General features: G+C 39.0%; 1 protein-coding gene across 4 annotated transcripts in view; it reads right to left on the reverse strand.

The window, feature by feature from the left end:
* Positions 1 to 17,883, reverse strand: part of NALCN (sodium leak channel, non-selective) — a 342,791-nt gene that overhangs the window by 39,974 nt on the left and 284,934 nt on the right. For all 4 annotated transcript variants that reach the window (XM_084629335.1, XM_084629334.1, XM_084629337.1 and 1 more), the window contains 8 exons: positions 7,890 to 7,991; positions 7,386 to 7,455; positions 6,151 to 6,242; positions 5,854 to 5,976; positions 4,395 to 4,451; positions 3,934 to 4,054; positions 3,701 to 3,832; positions 245 to 412 (listed from right to left, as the gene is read on the reverse strand). In XM_084629335.1, coding sequence (XP_084485461.1) covers positions 245 to 412; positions 3,701 to 3,832; positions 3,934 to 4,054; positions 4,395 to 4,451; positions 5,854 to 5,976; positions 6,151 to 6,242; positions 7,386 to 7,455; positions 7,890 to 7,991 — 865 coding nt within the window. The remainder of the gene's footprint in view (positions 1 to 244; positions 413 to 3,700; positions 3,833 to 3,933; positions 4,055 to 4,394; positions 4,452 to 5,853; positions 5,977 to 6,150; positions 6,243 to 7,385; positions 7,456 to 7,889; positions 7,992 to 17,883) is intronic.

Genomic DNA, 17,883 nt, shown 5'->3' on the forward strand with positions numbered 1-17,883 from the left:
AATTATTACTGCATCCTTATTAAATATGAATGAAAATGAGTGCACTTTATATGGGTAATTTCTTTTTTAACTTGTTACTTTTTAAACTCCAATGGTAAGTGTAAAATGCATTTTCTCTATGAGGTATAAACAGAGTGCAACTGGTAAAAAAAATAGTAAAAACCAAAGCTGAATTACAGAAATACATTTTACATCGTTACTCTCCATCTTGTTTTATCATAGGAACAAAATAACTGGCACATACCAAGAAGATTTCCTTGAAGCCACTAAACAGCTCTCGTACAACTTTCCTCATTTGTGGCACCAGTTTGAAAATGCGAAGGGGTCGGAGACATCGTAGTATCATTAAGAGCTGAGCTCCAGATTTAGCAGGAACGTTCTGAGGCATCCAGCAAAGGAATATCAAACTTACCTTGGAGGGGGTGGGGATGGAGAAAGAATGAGCAATCCAGATTACAATATATTATTTAACAAAGTATGATAAAACAGAACATCAATCCAAACTTGTAAGTATCCCTTAAAAGATTATAATTGTCCCTTTTGGGGTGTGCTTGTGGGAAGAGAAGGCATAGGGGGCCAGATTTTAAAAGGTATTTAAGTGCCTAAAGATGCAGATAGGCGCCTAGTGGGATTTCGGTGAGGGACTCCCGAGTGGGAGTTAGGCATCTAGGCACTTTTGAAAATTCCACTAGGTACCTATCTGCATCTTTAGGAGCAAATATATCATTAAAAACCTGAGCTAAAGAGCCTTGCTCATAGGCACAATGTAATTCCTGCATTTTTCTGAACACGAGGACTATACAAGTGTAAGGCAACTACTGGCACTAGTTTCTTCGAAGTGAGTGACATACACATGTATACAAACATATACATATACAGTGAGATATATACACAGATAGACAGAGAGAGGTCATACTTCATATTTAGGGAACATTCATATCTGGTTTATATAGTGTTTAAAATGATTAATAGATATTATAACTATGGTCTAGACATGAGTAGCATGTATCATAGATGGTTATGCCACATCTACAGAAGGTGCTATAGATGGTTATAAATAAGGCTAAGAATTAGTCACCGTTATTTTTAGTAAAAGTCACAGATGGGTCACAGGCAAAAAACAAAGATTTATGGAGCCTGTGACCTATGCATGACTTTTACTAAAAATAACCGTACAAGCTGTGGGGCAGAGGCGCAAAGCCCCAGTTACAGCGCCCTGCGGAAGCCACGGGACACGGGCACACGGCCCCAGCTGCAGCCTCCTATGCGGGAGAGGGGCGCACGGCCCCAGTCGCAGGCCCCTGTGGAAGCTGTGGGGTAGGGGTGCACGGTCCCGGCTGCAGCTCCTGACGCGGGGCAGGGGGCGCAGGATCTTGTTGCAGCCCCTGACGCGGGGCAGGGGTACGCAGCCACGGTTGCAGGCACTGGTGGAAGCTGTGGGGCAGGGGCACATGGCCCTGGCTGCAGACCCCAGTGGAAGCTGCGGGGCAGGGGCATACAGCCCCAGCTGCAGTCCCCACCGCGGGGAAGGGGAGCATAGCCCTGGCTCCTGGCCCAGCCTCGGCTCCAGCCCCAGCTTCAGCTGTTGACAGCTGAACTCCAAGAAGTCATGGAGGTCTGGTAAAGTTACGGAATCCGTAACTGCCATGACTAAATCGTAGTCTTAGTTATGAACCATGTTTATCAACAACGAATTATCTGCTGGACGCTATAACAATTTATAACAGCTGATTACTTATTTATTAAAAAATCAGTTAATCATTTCTTAACTCTTCATAGAGTATTTTATATACACTTTTTCCCACTCCATGCTCTGAGGTGGCCCTAAACCTCTGACTGTCAAAAGCTGGAACTGGACGATTGGGTGACCAGATGTCCCGGTTTTATAGGGACAGTCCCGATGTTCGGGGCTTTGTCTTATATAGGCACCTATTACCTCACACCCCTTGACCCAATTTTTCACACTGGCTATCTGGTCACCCTACTGGATGACAGGGGATGGATCACTTGATAATAGCCTTGTTCTGCTCATTCCCTCTGAAGCATCTGGCACTGGCCACTATCAGAAGACAGGATACTGGGCTAGATGGATCACTGGTCTGACCCAGTATTGTTGTTCTTAAGTTCTATGTTCTTATCTATAAACGTATCCTGAATATAAAGTGTGACTTAGACAGGGGGATTACTTAGTTGTAGATGCGCAAGGAATGCGGGACCCAGATGATTATTGCCAATATGATTAAAAGCAACAAAAAAAATTCTTGTGATTTTAAAAAAACTGAATAAAAAACAACAAACAACCAGTCTAGCAAAACAAAACAGATAAGCAGATGTTGCTGAATTTTTCTGGTATCCTCTCAATATTCTAGGAATGTTTACAAGACCTAGATAAAACATGATTTTCCTCCAAACACACAAACAAACAAAAAATGAAAAGAGGAATTTTGAGAAACCAATGCTACTAGAAACTCTGAGTACAGATTGATCATGACAAATTATATGCAGCACATCTGGGATACAGACTAATCTCTCCAAGAGTTAATCAAACCCATCAAATTAATTTCATTTAGCAGCTCAGTTCAGACTGAAAAAACATTTAATATCGTACTGTATTAGTCACTGATTTCATTGTTTGTTTTTTGAGTATAATCTCTTATTATTAATATTTATTACTCATCTGTTGCCACTGGCAGGCATAGTGCTTTACAACAAAAGGAAAGATAGAATTTAGAGCTGTTCAGAAAATAGTATTTCCATTGCATGGAAATTCTGATATTTTGCAATTTGTTTTTCTTCTGAACCTAAACAAGAAACTGGAAAATTTGAAACTTCCTGTAGAACAAACATTCCCATTTGGGACTATCAAAATGCGTTGCTTCAATAAGGTAAAAATGTTTCATTTTGATGTCATCAAAACTTTATATTATTATATAAAATTGTAAATACAATGTACATGTAAATATATATTTGATATATTTTAAATTAATATAAAAGTCAAAGCTAAAAGACTCAAGTCTATACAGTTGAAATGAAACATTTTTAGCTTATTGAAATGAAACGTTTTGAAAAGCAAAAGGAAAAAGTCAAAATAATTCATTTCAACTTTTTCCCATTGAAAATTTAGTTAAAATCAACATGTTCCTACAAAAAGTTTCAATTTCAGCACAACTGCCTTTTCTATTAAAGTTTTTTTGACCAGATCTACTATAGGCAGCCAGGTCTGATTCAACCCTAACAGTCATCTGGTAATGCCCTCTCTACAGGGAGGATGAGGGGAGAAGGCAAGGAATGAATGTGAAGAGCCTGCTACCCCAGCAGATTCCCCTGCACAAAACGGATGGAGCAGGGGCCAGGATCTAGGATCTGGATCTAAAGATGGAAGGAAAGGAGGTCAGATGTATAAGATAAATAAATATATATACAGAGAGAAATTACCATGCAATGGGAAACCTACATTAGCTCATGAATTTACCACAATTTGAGATGCAAGTCAATATTCAGATACCTAAGTACACATTTGCAGCTGCAGTTGTCAAGTTTGCATGTGAAACTGTGGTGACTGTGTGCTCAAATTACCCTCACAGTTCTGCATGATTTCATTTTTTAAAAAACTGTCCCCAAATCTTTAATAAATACATATTCAGAAAGATGAAAATTTTAAAAAAGTATTACAAAAAAGGATTTAAATATCAAAACTCACAAGATATATAAATATATCCATGACTCCCCCAAAGTCCCTTATGACAGCTGTTGGTGTAAAAAACAAGCCATCTGCCATAATCTTCAGATTAAGCTCAATGCTCATGAATATTACAAAAACATATTCAGCAATCTGAAAATCAAAGAAGAAATCAATCATAATTTAGTAATAAGCAGCGGAGAAAAATAAGATGGTTGTGCTTTATTAAATGTGAGATGATTCAGTAATGATACCTGGAGTGTTGGAGCATGCATAACTCTTCTAAAGGGGGATTCAAACATCATAGAAATGCAGGAGCATATAGTAACAATGATCATAACCCAGTCCAGGTATGTAACCAATCCCAGCAGATCACTGTCAAAAATGTACAAGGACAATCATTAAAGAGAAACTTGACCAGTGTCATCAACTGTCTATTAAAAATACAGTCTAGCTAAGGTGTTTTCTGTGTAAAGTCAATTAACTCTAGAAGGAGGCATTTGAAAAGTTTCATCGTGTCAGAAATGCATAGTAAGACTAGAGAAGTAACAGAACAAACAAATGTAACAAAACAAAACAATCCCCCTCCCCACAAACCCAAACAAACAAACAAAACAAAAAACACAGAAAAAGAGAAATTTTAAGCCAAAAAGTATAATCCACATTGATATGCAAAATGTAATCAAACAAATGAAATTACTTTTGCAATGCTTACTATAGCTGATGGTATTTGGTATTTTTCACAGCACCGGTAACAGGATCTGTTTTAGAACTATAAAAGGGAAATGAGATATTTAAAATTCAGCAATTTAAATTGCATTTTAGTGATCATTATTATAATTGTAGTGTGCATGCATCACCTCAAAGCAATTAACTGTCTAGCTTAATGCCTGACATATTCTATGACTTAATGCTCAAATGCTACTTTTTATAAAAAAGTTGTTTTAAGTTTTACTTACCCAATTTTTGTATCAGGTAATTTTAGTTCAAATTACCAGTCAAAGCAGTTAGCGGTAGTTTAATTTATGGCACAGCTCTGAGCAAGATAGCTCTAGACTGGCTGTTAATTACATTTTAAATTAAAAGTTTTTAAGTCTGAGTCCAGCTTCTACAATTAATAGCTTACTTTATTCAGTTTTGGTTTTCTGAGAGAAACAACCCACCTGAAACACAACTTTATGTTTCAAGGAGTTTCCCTAAAAGACCTTTCGTCTTGTATCACAATTCATTGGCTGGGTCCTCAGCTGGTGTAAAGTGGCTTCACTTTTTTGGTCCAATCTTCTTTAATTACTTAGTTCAATAATTTTCTCATTAATATTCCCAGATATTTCTCATCTAATTTCCTGTCCCTTAAATCCACGGATATAAAAAGCTCCCAAGCCTAACAATCTTCAGCTATGAAACTCAAAATAACCTCTTCATAGTATCTTCTAAAACCCAGGTATGGACAAATTTCTGCTCCCAGTTACATGGTGTAAATCTGGTTGCCTTCAATGGCATCTGCACTGTGAAACTGAGAAGGGAGGAGCACATATACATACAGAAGAACCCAGTCATAGTGAACTTGCATGTAGGGAAACTCCATTTGTAGTGAAGCAGAATGAAAGCCCCAAATTGCTTCAGTGCTTTTCACTGTGCACAATGAAATTCTGGTTATATGATCCCACTCTGAGAAGTGCTGAGAGGACTGTAATGAGAATTGAGGTGCACAGCACTTCTCAGGGCAAGACCCATCATGAACATCTGCTTATAGTGATATTCTTCTGTTGTGGGAGAAGGGTTCGCTTTAAGAGGATTCCATGTAGTAAACATATGCACATTACTTAGAATGAGCAGGCTTGACATCAACACACGTAGGTACCATTCTCTTCTCCACCCAATCTGCTCATTGGCTACTGTGACAGGCTGGCTCACTGTGGCTTAAAGATGGCAGCTGAAGCGTCACCCCTTTCTACCTCGTGCCTGCAGCTTCCTTATCTTGTCTCATGATCTTGGACTGCCTTCATGAGCTTATGTCTTTTGGTTTCTTTTTCTCCAGCAATAAGGTTATATCACGGCTAGTTTAACTCCTAGCTGCTATGGGCTGGTTGCACATATTTTCCTTTCAAAATAAATAGACTACCCCGTAAAGAAAGTATTTGGCCGAACTCACTACTGAAAAGTAATACACTCACGCATTAAAGCGAGCTCGCACAACCACCCGACAAAAGTTTCTGAATCTGTGTTCTCGACCAACTATGAAAAGTGGCTTATCGAAATATGGATGATTCTCTCGCAACTCCTCCTCTTGGACTTTCCTTTTAAAAAATAATACATAATATATTTAATGTTATGCAAAAGACAGCCATCAAAAATATCCATTATCATTTTGTTTTTATTTCATTGTAGCTGTTGGAAAAAAAGAAATCTATCCTACAATACCAACATTTCGAATTGAAAAGTGCGTTTCCAAACCTTTGGTTTATAAATACCTTTTCATTTCAGCTTGTTCTTTTTTTTCCTGGATCATCTTGATCTCACTGTCTTCTCTCTGTGCGTTTCTGTATCTCACTGTATTAGAATGCTAGAAGCAAAACAATGATTTAAAATGTGTTTTTTCCTTTAAAGACGAAAGCAAGATACAGTCTTTTACACTGAAGCATTCTAATTGTGAAGTCCTCACTTCTAAATGCACTATAAATCATGTAAGCCAAGCACACTGTATGGTATGTGCTACAGCATAGGCTTGGTTACTTTCAATGAGTCAAATTTTGATGTTAATTCCCCTAGTGCAACCCCAATGAATTCAACTTTATTACTGCATTAACTCTTCCTACCTTTATTGAACATCATCATAGTTGTTAAGGGCAAGATTGTGCTCACAGAGGGGAATAGGAGGCATTAGGCTTTTCCTCAGTCTATTGAGCATGCTGCATGTATTACTGGTCCAAACAGAGGGAGAACAGGATCTATAAAACAGGTGTGCAGGGAGTGGGTAGAGGGTGTCAGAACTGTCAGAGCCAGTGGAGCTGAGCTGGTTCTAATGGGGAAGCAATCTGGTACCTGCTCAGACTCACAACTTTTTCCTTAGCTTGTTCCTGCCATGGAGCAGCTATGTGCTGACAGCTATTTCTGGCCCTAGGCAAAGTAAGAGTAGAAAAGCTGCACCCTTTGTTTTTACTTATCCTTTACTTCAGTGCATATCTAGAAAAGAATATGAGAGCATAAAACTAGAGGGATTGAAAACTCCCATTCTGGTCTTGAAATTCTCCTTGGCAAAATCAGAGACTTCAACAAAATGTCATTAAAAATTTCCAGAAGTGAAAATGTCCTCGATCTTGTGAAAATATGCCACAGTGAAATTTGTGCTTCTTATACCCCTCCAAAGCTGGTAGAAAACTGAAAGATTTTTATCCAATAAGGCTCACAAGGCAGATGATATTTTTTAAACTTTCACTGGGGACATGCAAAGTAGTGAACCAGCACTACCTGCAGCTTCAGCAAATTCGCTGAAGTAAGGAAATCTATCACATGTGTGAATATGTTGTTTATTCTGAAGATAATGTTAATGTTACTATCCTATTTGCTTTCTGATTTCCTAATAAGATCTCAAGCCACAGATTAGAAATTGAATGTTACATAGGCATTAGACTTGTACAGTGATTGTAGTGCATATTAATCTTTCCTATATTCCAAAACTAAAACCATCACTTTTGTTTGGACTTACATCTTGAGTCAAGGTTTCAAGAGATTTTCCCCTGCTGATTCGCTGGCTGTTGGAACCATGTCTTAGTGACCTGAAACAATCATAATCAATTTGATAGTAAATCTCAAGATCAAATCTTAACCTTTACATGACGGCCATTATAAAGCACTGCTCTCCAGATACACTATCTCAAATTCTATTAATTTTTCCTTAGCTTACATGAGAAGCTGTTATGTTCTTCAATTGTCTTTAAGCCTGTCTAAACTAAACCAATTTCTTTTCCGTCTGATCCTTAAATTGATAGTTCTGTAGTCAGTGAAGGAAATGACATTTAAAATAAAAAGTACATTTTTCCCATTTATGTACTACAATGAATTTCATTATTGTTACAATCAAAAATGTACAATTTAGTTCTTTGTATGAGTCATTCCTGTTTTAGATGAGTTAGGTATTGTGCAAGTTTAACTCTAGTCATTGAATTGAATTTAATATTATTTTAAAAACACTTTTCCTGTCTGTGTTTACCTGCGCTCTTGCCGTATGTGATGCTGGACACTAAGTATTGACCTTTCCTTTGCAGGTTGCCCCTCAAAGGATCCACTCAGCATGCGTTGTCTAGTGCAGGCCCTAAAAATAAATATTGTGATTATGATAAACAATTGGAACTTCCACTGTAAGCAATTTTTTTATAAAATGAGACCAAATAATTGCATTGCTGGGGACAAACAGACATTCTGTTATTACTATTGGCATGTCACAACTGGCACATATAGTTTTCTGGGAATGCCAGGGCACAGCCTCACAGATAATAATAAACAGGGCAACAGAACAATAGTAGGGGCAGCTTGCACTTCTCATAAAAAATATATTCATATTCCCAAAACCAAATGAGACACAAAGGTTCCTCATCATGTTGTATAATCAATGCCAGGACCTTCTTTATGACCTCTCCTTGCTGGGACACTGTGCCCCATTTGTGGGTCCCTTTTTTAGGATTTGCTATAGCAAATGTGCTTCCCCCAGAGTCTATTCACAGGTATGAATGGGGCCAATGCACAAATCCAACACCCCAGTCCACTGGAAATGATCAAACTTTATTCTGTGACTGTTACTCATGCAATAACCTCCCATTTATTATTAATTATTATTATGAAAACTTCCAGCTACATGCGGGCAATCGCTTTGAAACCAAAAAGAATGGAATTATTTTTCATGTCTTTTAGACTGTAAGATTTTGGGGGCAAGGACTGCAATTTTCTATATGTTTTCACAGTGCTTAGCACAATGGGAACCCAATCTGATGGCTTCTAGGTACACCTACTATATAAAGGTGTAATAAAATAATAAAATAATAATACTGTTTATAAACATTATTATTCTTATTCTCCATAATGAATAGGGAATTCTACAAATACAGTGCCCTTTTCAGGAAAGCACATTAGCATGTACTTAACTTTAAGTATGTGTTTACATCTTACAGCACACACTTAAGTGCTTTCCTGGATGACTGGTGATATAATATGGTTTAAAATTGAAAAGGCTGGAAATCTACAGGAAGAAACCATCAGCAGCCAGGTGCAACAAAAAATTATTCTGATATAGCTAAGGGGACAAGGGACACCCTGAATCCTTCACTGAAGAGGCAAGCTGACAGTCTTCTTGTCCCATGAAAAGAGGGTCTGCCTATGAAGTGCTGGTGAGCAATATTTCATTAGACATGATAATATCTTGTTATTTAAGTCTAGGCTCTAGAATGCATGTTACGGTATTATTTTATAAATAGCCATTTGTTTCCAATACTTCTACTTTCATCTCTATTACACTTATACTTGATTTCAATATAAACAAATCTAAGTGCTATGAGTTAAGCAGAGCAGTGGTGTGAGGTGAAAATAGCAAGCTGGGCTGTAGTGTTTCATTGGAAGTAATACATCTGTGAACACTGTGAGTGTCCAGTGGACCAAGTGGCTGGATGCTGCAAGAGATGCTCAGAGAGCTTCAGCGTTGGAGCATTCCTACCTCTAACCTGCAGAGTAGCAGTGGGGCCTGGAGGCCCAGAGGGGAGTCCTTGTGTTGCCTTCAGCCAGTGAAGTTGGGGAGCTGATTCATGACTGGCATGGACAAAGCTTCCCAATGCTAAGGGCAGGTGGTAGCAAGTTGCCTCAGAATGCTGGGTACCCCTGGAAAGTGTCACAGAGCACTCCAACCTGATAGGAATGTGGGCATTTTTTTTTTGTACTGGCTGTAATAAACATTTTTGGTCAAGAAAAAAAAATAAAGGTTACATTTAAAGAGATGACATGAATTCCCGATGTTGAAAGAAATGATATTTATGCCAGAGGAATATTTGAAGAGGTCACATTTGTGAAAAAATCTTCACTTGCCAAGAACACTGCAACCTTGGATTAACACCCCTGGATAATGATTGATCTTATTTTTGTGTTTCATCTTCTTTGTTGAGATGAGTCATAAATTGATATCTAGATTGTTCTACCATCCAACTGTCGTATCATCAGGGATGGCAAAGTGTGGCAGTCCACCTTCTAATCTTCTAATTGTGCACTCCTCCATCACATGTTTGACTGTCTGCACCACTGCCCCACAGTCACACTGTCAAGATTGGCTAAGCCAAATTGTGGCACTGTGGCAGCCAGTCTGGCCGTTCCAGTCAGCAGTCTGTTAAACTCAATCCAGGATCTATGTGCAAGGCTGCCACCAGGTGGATGTAATTTAGGACTTTTGAAATTCTTCAGTGAAACAGATATAAACCAAATATAAATATTTCATAAAAGCTAGTTGAGTCTTGAAGGTGCAATTTCTCAATTCTCAGTGGCTCTCGCTTCATATCATAGAATCCTAGAATATCAGGGTTGGAAGGGACCTCAGGAGGTCATCGAGTCCAACCCCCTGCTCAAAGCAGGACCAATCCCCAATTAAATCATCCCAGCCAGGGCTTTGTCAAGCCTGACCTTAAAAACCTCTAAGGAAGGAGATTCCACCACCTCCCTAGGTAACGCATTCCAGTGTTTCACCACCCTCCGAGTGAAAAAGTTTTTCCTAATATCCAACCTAAACCTCACCACTGCAACTTGAGAACATTACTCCTTGTTTTGTCATCAGCTACCACTGAGAACAGTCTAGATCCATCCTCCTTGGAACCCTCTTTCAGGTAGTTGAAAGCACCTATCAAAACCCCCCTCATTCTTCTCTTCCGCAGACTTAACAATCCCAGTTCCCTCAGCCTCTCCTCATAAGTCTGTGTTCGAGTCCCCTAATCATTTTTGTTGCCCTCCACTGGACTCTTTCCAATTTTTCCACATCCTTCTTGTAGTGTGGGGCCCAAAACTGGACACAGTACTCCAGATGAGGCCTCACCAATGTCGAAAAGAGGTGAACGATCACATCTCTCGATCTGCTGGCAATGCCCCTACATATACATCCCAAAATGTCACTGGCCTTCTTGGCAACAAGGGCGCACTGTTGACTCATATCCAGCTTCTCTGATAACATATATGAGTATTATGAATGTGAACCCTTTGGATACACCACACTATTCACTAACACTCTGAGCCTTTGAAAACATGTTTACTCCCATTGTTTTAAATAACGTTGCACAATTACATATGGCAGGCTGCGATCTCATGAAGGCAATTATTGCTTTATAGGGGATAACTTTTTTCTTTCAAATGTTTCTGTGGATATCTGTTTTCACTCTTCTCTGTTGTTTTCTTTATCTTGGTTTTAAGCAGATGGATGAAAGGAATGTGGGTCCACTGAGAGATCTGTAACGCAAATAAGCTTATAATGCCTGCCTATGTTTTCATCACCCATTACACCAGAATCCCACTAACATGCAATATTATACACTTATAACAAGAGCACATTAGATTACATTATACTGAATAGTCAGAAATATAATCACATTTAAAAAAATTGCAGTATGTCTTGCAGTGCAATACAATTTCAGTATCTCAGCCAATATCTGAATACAATGAATTTTAAAGCATTATGTGATATAGGGTAATGTAATGTAATCATTTCAAGAGACAACAAAAATGTTCTTTGAATAACTATGTAATTTCTGTGTAAAAGAATAGATAATCACTCTTTTCTAGAAATGGATCCTACCTGACTCCATTAGAATGACACTAAGGTCTCTCACAGCAGGGACAATAGTAGGTTCTGATGTGCAAGTTCTCTCCTATAACGGCTTCTCACTGAGATAATGGAACAGCTTGTATTTGTACCTTTTTGAATAAGAATTACTGTGCTCTTAGGTTTCAGAGTAGCAGCCGTGTTAGTCTGTATTCGCAAAAAGAAAAGGAGTACTTGTGGCACCTTAGAGACTAACCAATTTATTTGAGCATAAGCTTTCGAGAGCTACAGCTCACTTCATCGGATGTGATATAGGATAATGTAATGTAATAATTTCAATAGACAACAAAAATATTCTTTGAATAACTATGTAATTTCTGTGTAAAAGAATAGATAATCACTATTTTCTAGAAATGGATCCTACCTGACTCCATTAGAATGACACTAAGGTCTCCCAAAGCAGAGACAATAGTAGGTTCTGATGTGCAAGTTCTCTCCTAGTGAGCTGTAGCTCATGAAAGCTTATGCTCAAATAAATTTGTTAGTCTCTAAGGTGCCACAAGTACTCCTTTTCTTTGTGCTCTTAGGCATATGCATCTGTATTTTAATATCCAGAAATAATTGTTTCCTTACATCCACGTGTGACTTCCACATAAATGTTTTCACATGCTTGTACACAACTCATTTAGATACCCAGTTGCTTTGTGAGTGGAGAACGCAATTCCTTGTTGTACATAATAAAAGAGAACTACTTGCAACCAAAATACTTAATTCTTCCTGTGACTACATTCTTTATGTCATAGTATTAACTGACTAACAAAGCCAATTAAATAAATGCTATAAAGGAACAGACCTGGATAAAGGAGCAGACCCATTGAAAGACTATTGTCAAGATTTAAAAAAAGTAACTGCCTAAAGTTTGGTTCCTAAGTCCATATTTAGGTGCCTACTTAAGTTGTCTGATTTTCAAAAATGCTGAGAGTCCAGCAGTCCCTGCTGAAATCAATGGAGAAATGATGCAATGCCAGTGCTACACGACTGAGATCAAGTGACTTGAAATAGATAATGCAAATTGTCAGCAGCAATGTGCAGGGAAGTCTTTCCGTACTCACAGCGCCACAGATGATGTGACAGAGAGGACAGTTTTATAAGCTCCTTAGCTTGTTTACTAAATATCTCCTTACTTTTCTCTTCTGCCATCCTCTACTCTTTGGGAACGTCTCCCTTTATGACTCCTTAGCAAGCGACAAAATCTGCCTGACCATTCTCCCAATTGCTAAGGGCCAGATTTTTTAAAGATATTTTAGTCACCTTAAATGGCAAATAGGCACCTTGTGGGATTTCCAAAAGGACCTAGTTGCCTAACTCTCATTGATTTCAATGGGTGTAAGATGCCTAGGTGCTGATGAAAATCCTACTAAGTGCCTACTTGCATCTTAAGGCACCTAAATACTCTTAAAAATCTAGCCCTAAGTGCTCTGCACTCAGTTAAGAGTTCAGAATAAATCCTCTCTCAGTATGATAAACCTTTATGAATTGGAGCTGGTTAGAAAATTTCAAAAACTTTGAAATTTCTTTGCAAAATGGGGTAGAAAAATCACCACATCATAATTTCCCCTCCCCCTCCCAAATTTTCTGACCGGCTGTAATGGCATCCACCTCTCACGAGCACCTCCTCTGGTTGGGTGTGTCTGCAGTCTTTAAACCAGTCGCAGTCCTGCCATCAGGCCATACCCCCAGGACTTCCTCCCTGGAAGCAATGGTTTTGCTTTCTTAGTCTGTTTTGGCCCCAGTCTTCAGCTGGGTCTCCTGACAGTTCAGGTCCCTTCTGGGGGTTTACTGATGTCCAATTGTAGGCCCTTCCACAGTAGCCTATGGGGGGCGGGGACCCGGGTCCGCCCACTACTCTGGGCCCCAGCCTTCACCAATGTCTTACCCTTAGTTCAGGGCTCTTCTAAGTTCAGGTCCAGTAGCCAGCCAGCCAGGAGCTCTTCCTTGCTCCCCCGGTCCTTACTAGTACTGGGCTGTCCATTGTGCTGCAATTCCCTCAGCCAGCCACACCATCCATGCTGGTCCAGCTCTATCAAGGAACTGCCCTGTCTCTGGTTCTGTAGCTCCTTTTTATTGGGCCCTCCGGGGCCCTGATTGGCTGCTTCCCCTGCAACCACTCTAGCCTGCTTGAAGGACCTCGCCACAGCTCCTTTCTTGGGATTGGTGTGGCAGGACCCTGAGGCCTCCAGCAGGAGGCCTCTGGGCCTAGTCTACCCCATCACACTAGGTCTGTCAGATATTAGAGAGATTGGATGTTCATGTAATATGTAATGAGAGAGATAGGAAACACTGGAAAAAGACAAGTAGAAACATGTCAAGCTGGATGCAATGTTTACTTGATATGCAAAGCTCTGGATGCAGTTTATCCCTTCCTTCTCAGCAAATGCAGCTGCAGCAATGTCCTTCGTGTTGATCTCTATATGCACAAAGGAAATAAAGTATGTTTAAAAAGAACAAATTACTAGTCAAGTTAGAGGAAGAAACTACACTGAGCTTGGTTGCAAGACAAGATCGTACAGGGAATATTATATACCATACATTACCTGGGAAAAACTGACGGGGTCCAAAGTCATGAATGAAAGGGACAGCTGCCCTTTACACTGTTTCCTTCCCATTTAAAATCCCTGAAAAATAAGCAAATCAGACAGTAATTCAGCTAAATACTCCAAGCCACTGCAAGATGCTGAACAGTTTGTACATATTTTATAATACTGTACCTTCCACTAACAGTATGAGGCCTCTTGCTTTGCATAAGGTGGTGCTCTGTGTGATGACTTTATCAGGGAGGTCTGTTTCTGCCATCAAGTATAGATTTCCTGCTTATGTTGCTGTATCGTTGCAATTTGAGGCTTCTTTCATAAATGAACATCATTTAGTTGAACTGCACCAGAGTCCCTATCCACATTTTTGTCTGTTGCATACAATTCTCCTGGTGAGTCCTTTGGACAGAATCTTTAACAGAAGATGGCAATGCTCCATCGGTAAATCCAATACACAAAATACTATCATCCTCATTCATTCCTGATGATGATAGGTTCTCTCACCGAATCTTTCCATAATGCCATCCATGCTTCCAACAAACTTTTGTCATGGTTGTCTGGGATAACCTCATATTCATGTTCCAGAAGAGCTTGGCACACACCAGATGGATTTCAGCATCCACTTCTGTCATCTTATAGATTGCATTCACTATGGCACTGTTTGGACAGCAGGCCAAATGCACTTTGTTAACACAATCAAACACTACATTTCAGCTATTCAATTTGACTGTATTGTTAAAACAATTTGAATCTGACGGGTCAAGCAAAATGGATTATTAATGCAACTTGATATATAACAAAGCTTTTCTTCCTGGGTCCCTCTTATGCGATCAGATGTTTCTAAAAAGAAAAAAAGACAGTAAACTTGTCTTCTTCAGTGTCTATGCAATCTAGCCATCTAAAATGGCTTATTTACATGCTCACTTCTTTAGCTATCTTGCATTCTGGTCTTCATTCTTGCCCTGTTGTCTAACCACTCTCTCCTAGCTGATGTGTGTCTGGGTATCTCCTTGGATTAAAGATGAGCCAGTCACAGAGCTTGCTTCATGATGATCCATTAAAAGTATGGAGCTCCCTTAGCACAACAAGTATAAAAAGGGGCAACTTTTTCCACTGAGCAGGCGCTAAGCAGCTCCTGAAATTCTTCATGTTTGACTTTGCTGGCGACTAGGTAGAATCCAGTGGCAGCCTTGGTTTCTAATGCTCTAAGAAGCTGATCATGATAGACACACCTGAGATTAGTCATATTAGTTGTTTAAAAAAATTATAGGTAACCAATCCTAAAATTTAACAAAAAAGGGATCACAGATTTAAAGGATAGGTTTCAGAGTAGCAGCCGTGTTAGTCTGTATCCACAAAAAGAAAAGGAGGACTTGTGGCACCTTAGAGACTAACAAATTTATCTGAGCATAAGCTTTCGAGCTGTAGCTCATGAAAGCTTATGCTCAAATAAATTTGTTAGTCTCTAAGTTGCCACAAGTCCTCCTTTTCTTTTTGTAGACTTAACTTAGGGTTGAATTTGTCTTAAGTGATCACTCAAGGGACCAACACAAATTGGTTGTTTAATGGAGGAGGCTTTCTAATAAAGATACAAATGAACTACTTACTGTGTCTGGGGATACTCTGGATTTGTGTCTTAAGACAGGAAGTTGCCTAATCAGGGTGGCCCATTATAACAACATATTGAGATAGTTTAATCAGAGATTAGGTAAATATAAAGTAGTGTCATAAAACTTTTAGAAAGAGTTAAGAACTTGCTTTTCCTTCATTCTGATATGTACAAAAGATCATTGTGTTTTGAAGAATGCTTTCATAAGAGCAGTTGAATAATCTACCAGAATACCAGCAAACTAGTAAAACTGAATTTTTAATTCAAGCACTACAACATATTTTAATGACACACTCAAGACATAATTTCAGACATAAGATAAATGTTCCTTATTCATTCAGCTGTTTATTCCAACTGAAAGCTTCACTTATGCATGAGATAGGCTATTCCCTCAGGCTCAGCAAATGTCAGAAAAGCTTTGTCTGGAATAGTGAATACATTGTTGTTTATACTTAGCATTAGTTTACAATTTAGCTCTAAAATCAATTATAAAATGTAATGCATATCAAAAGCTACTCAAGCTCATGTGGCTTATTTCCAAAACTGTCACAATTCATTACTTAATGATGACCTTCGAAGTTGATCTTTTTGTCCAACAGACCCTGAAACTTAGATGTTGCACTATGTATATGATATGATATGCTGATGGGAAAATGGCTCAGAATAGGCAGTACAGTAAACAGCCTCAGAATTGGTCAGCTAACCTATATCTGAACCAGAACCGTGTTCTGCATCATTGATATAGGTAATATGAATATTTTTATTTTATTCATACAGCATCCAAAAATGTGCTAGGACACTTTATAGGTCCAATAAAAAGATGTGACATGGCCTGAGCCTCATGGAGCTTGCAAACTATTATGTGATGGAATATGCATGTGTAGCAATAGGGGATGATGAGATGAGAAAGATAAGGCTCACTAACAGTGGTACGGTAACGTGGTTATACATGTATATCTGGATGGTTCCAGTATATTTACACAAACGACTGTAGGGAGACTGGTGGCTGGTAGAGTGTTCCATTCTCAGGGGGTAGCATGTAACAGAGAGGGAAATGGGGGAAGAAAACAAACGTGAGGAGGGTGGGGTCAAGGCTGGTGGTGCAGAGGGAGTGGGAGAAGCTCAACAGGAATGACTGGTAATTATTATATAAAACATAAAGGTGATGAATGATTCTGGGAATCGGGCAGATATTTATCTGGCATCCATGATGCTGGCTCTGATGGCAGACAGGCAATTTTACTAGTCCTTACAAAAGCTATTTTTCTAGACTTTGAGGATTCCAGATGATAATTAATCCATAATTGATGCTGGGTGTCATCTTCAATTCCATTTCATTTGGTCCCAAGTTCTGCCCTTGGAAGGGTATGTAGAGCCCCCATTGCCACCAATGGAAGCATTAAATCATAGAATCATAGACTATCAGGGTTGGAAGGGACCTCAGGAGGTCATCTAGTCCAACCCCCTACTCAAAGCAGGACCAATCCCCAATTTTTGCCAGAGATTGCAAATGGCCCCCTCAAGGATTGAACTCACAACCCTGGGTTTAGCAGGCCAATGCTCAAACCACTGAGCTATCCCTCCCCCCAAATGATCATTCAAGAGATGCACAAAGATGGAATTCATCCCATTGTGTATAATTTGCACTCTTTTGCTTTATGTTAAAATATTTAGAATTTGATAAAAAATATTCTTCAGTAAGAGTGGGTAAGAAGGACAAAAAAGGCAGCACAAAGCATAAAGCAGCAAGAACAGAATTAAAAGTCTTTTTGTTAAAGTAATTTGAGCAAACTGAAGTTGTTCCAGAGCAGCTTTAATTTAGAGAAGCACTTATACCCACCTTCATCCATACAGACAATGATTAAAAGCCTTTTGGTGGGAATCTTTAGAGAAGGGCAGCTTGAACTGTTACTGAGTGTTTAAGGTACAAAAATCAATTCTTTCACTGTCAGGTCTGTAATGTAGCTGAAATTCAAATATCTCAGCTACAGTAGCTGTGATCAGTACAAAGAAAAACCATAATCTTCATGCAAGTTTGAGTTTTTCTGCTTCCTGTGAACAGTAAGCTTGGGTTTAGCAGTGATATTTTATCACATTTCACACCCATCTTTTTTTTTTCTTTGCAAGCTCCCTCTTTGAGGCTCCACCGTCATAGAAAACCTCATATTTAGTGACTTTCTGCACCAGCAAATCCATCCCTTATGTTGTGAAAATGATTTCTTAT

This window comes from Lepidochelys olivacea (assembly GCF_965140295.1).
Source record: "Lepidochelys olivacea isolate rLepOli2 genome assembly, chromosome: 1".
Lineage (NCBI taxonomy): Eukaryota > Metazoa > Chordata > Testudines > Cheloniidae > Lepidochelys > Lepidochelys olivacea.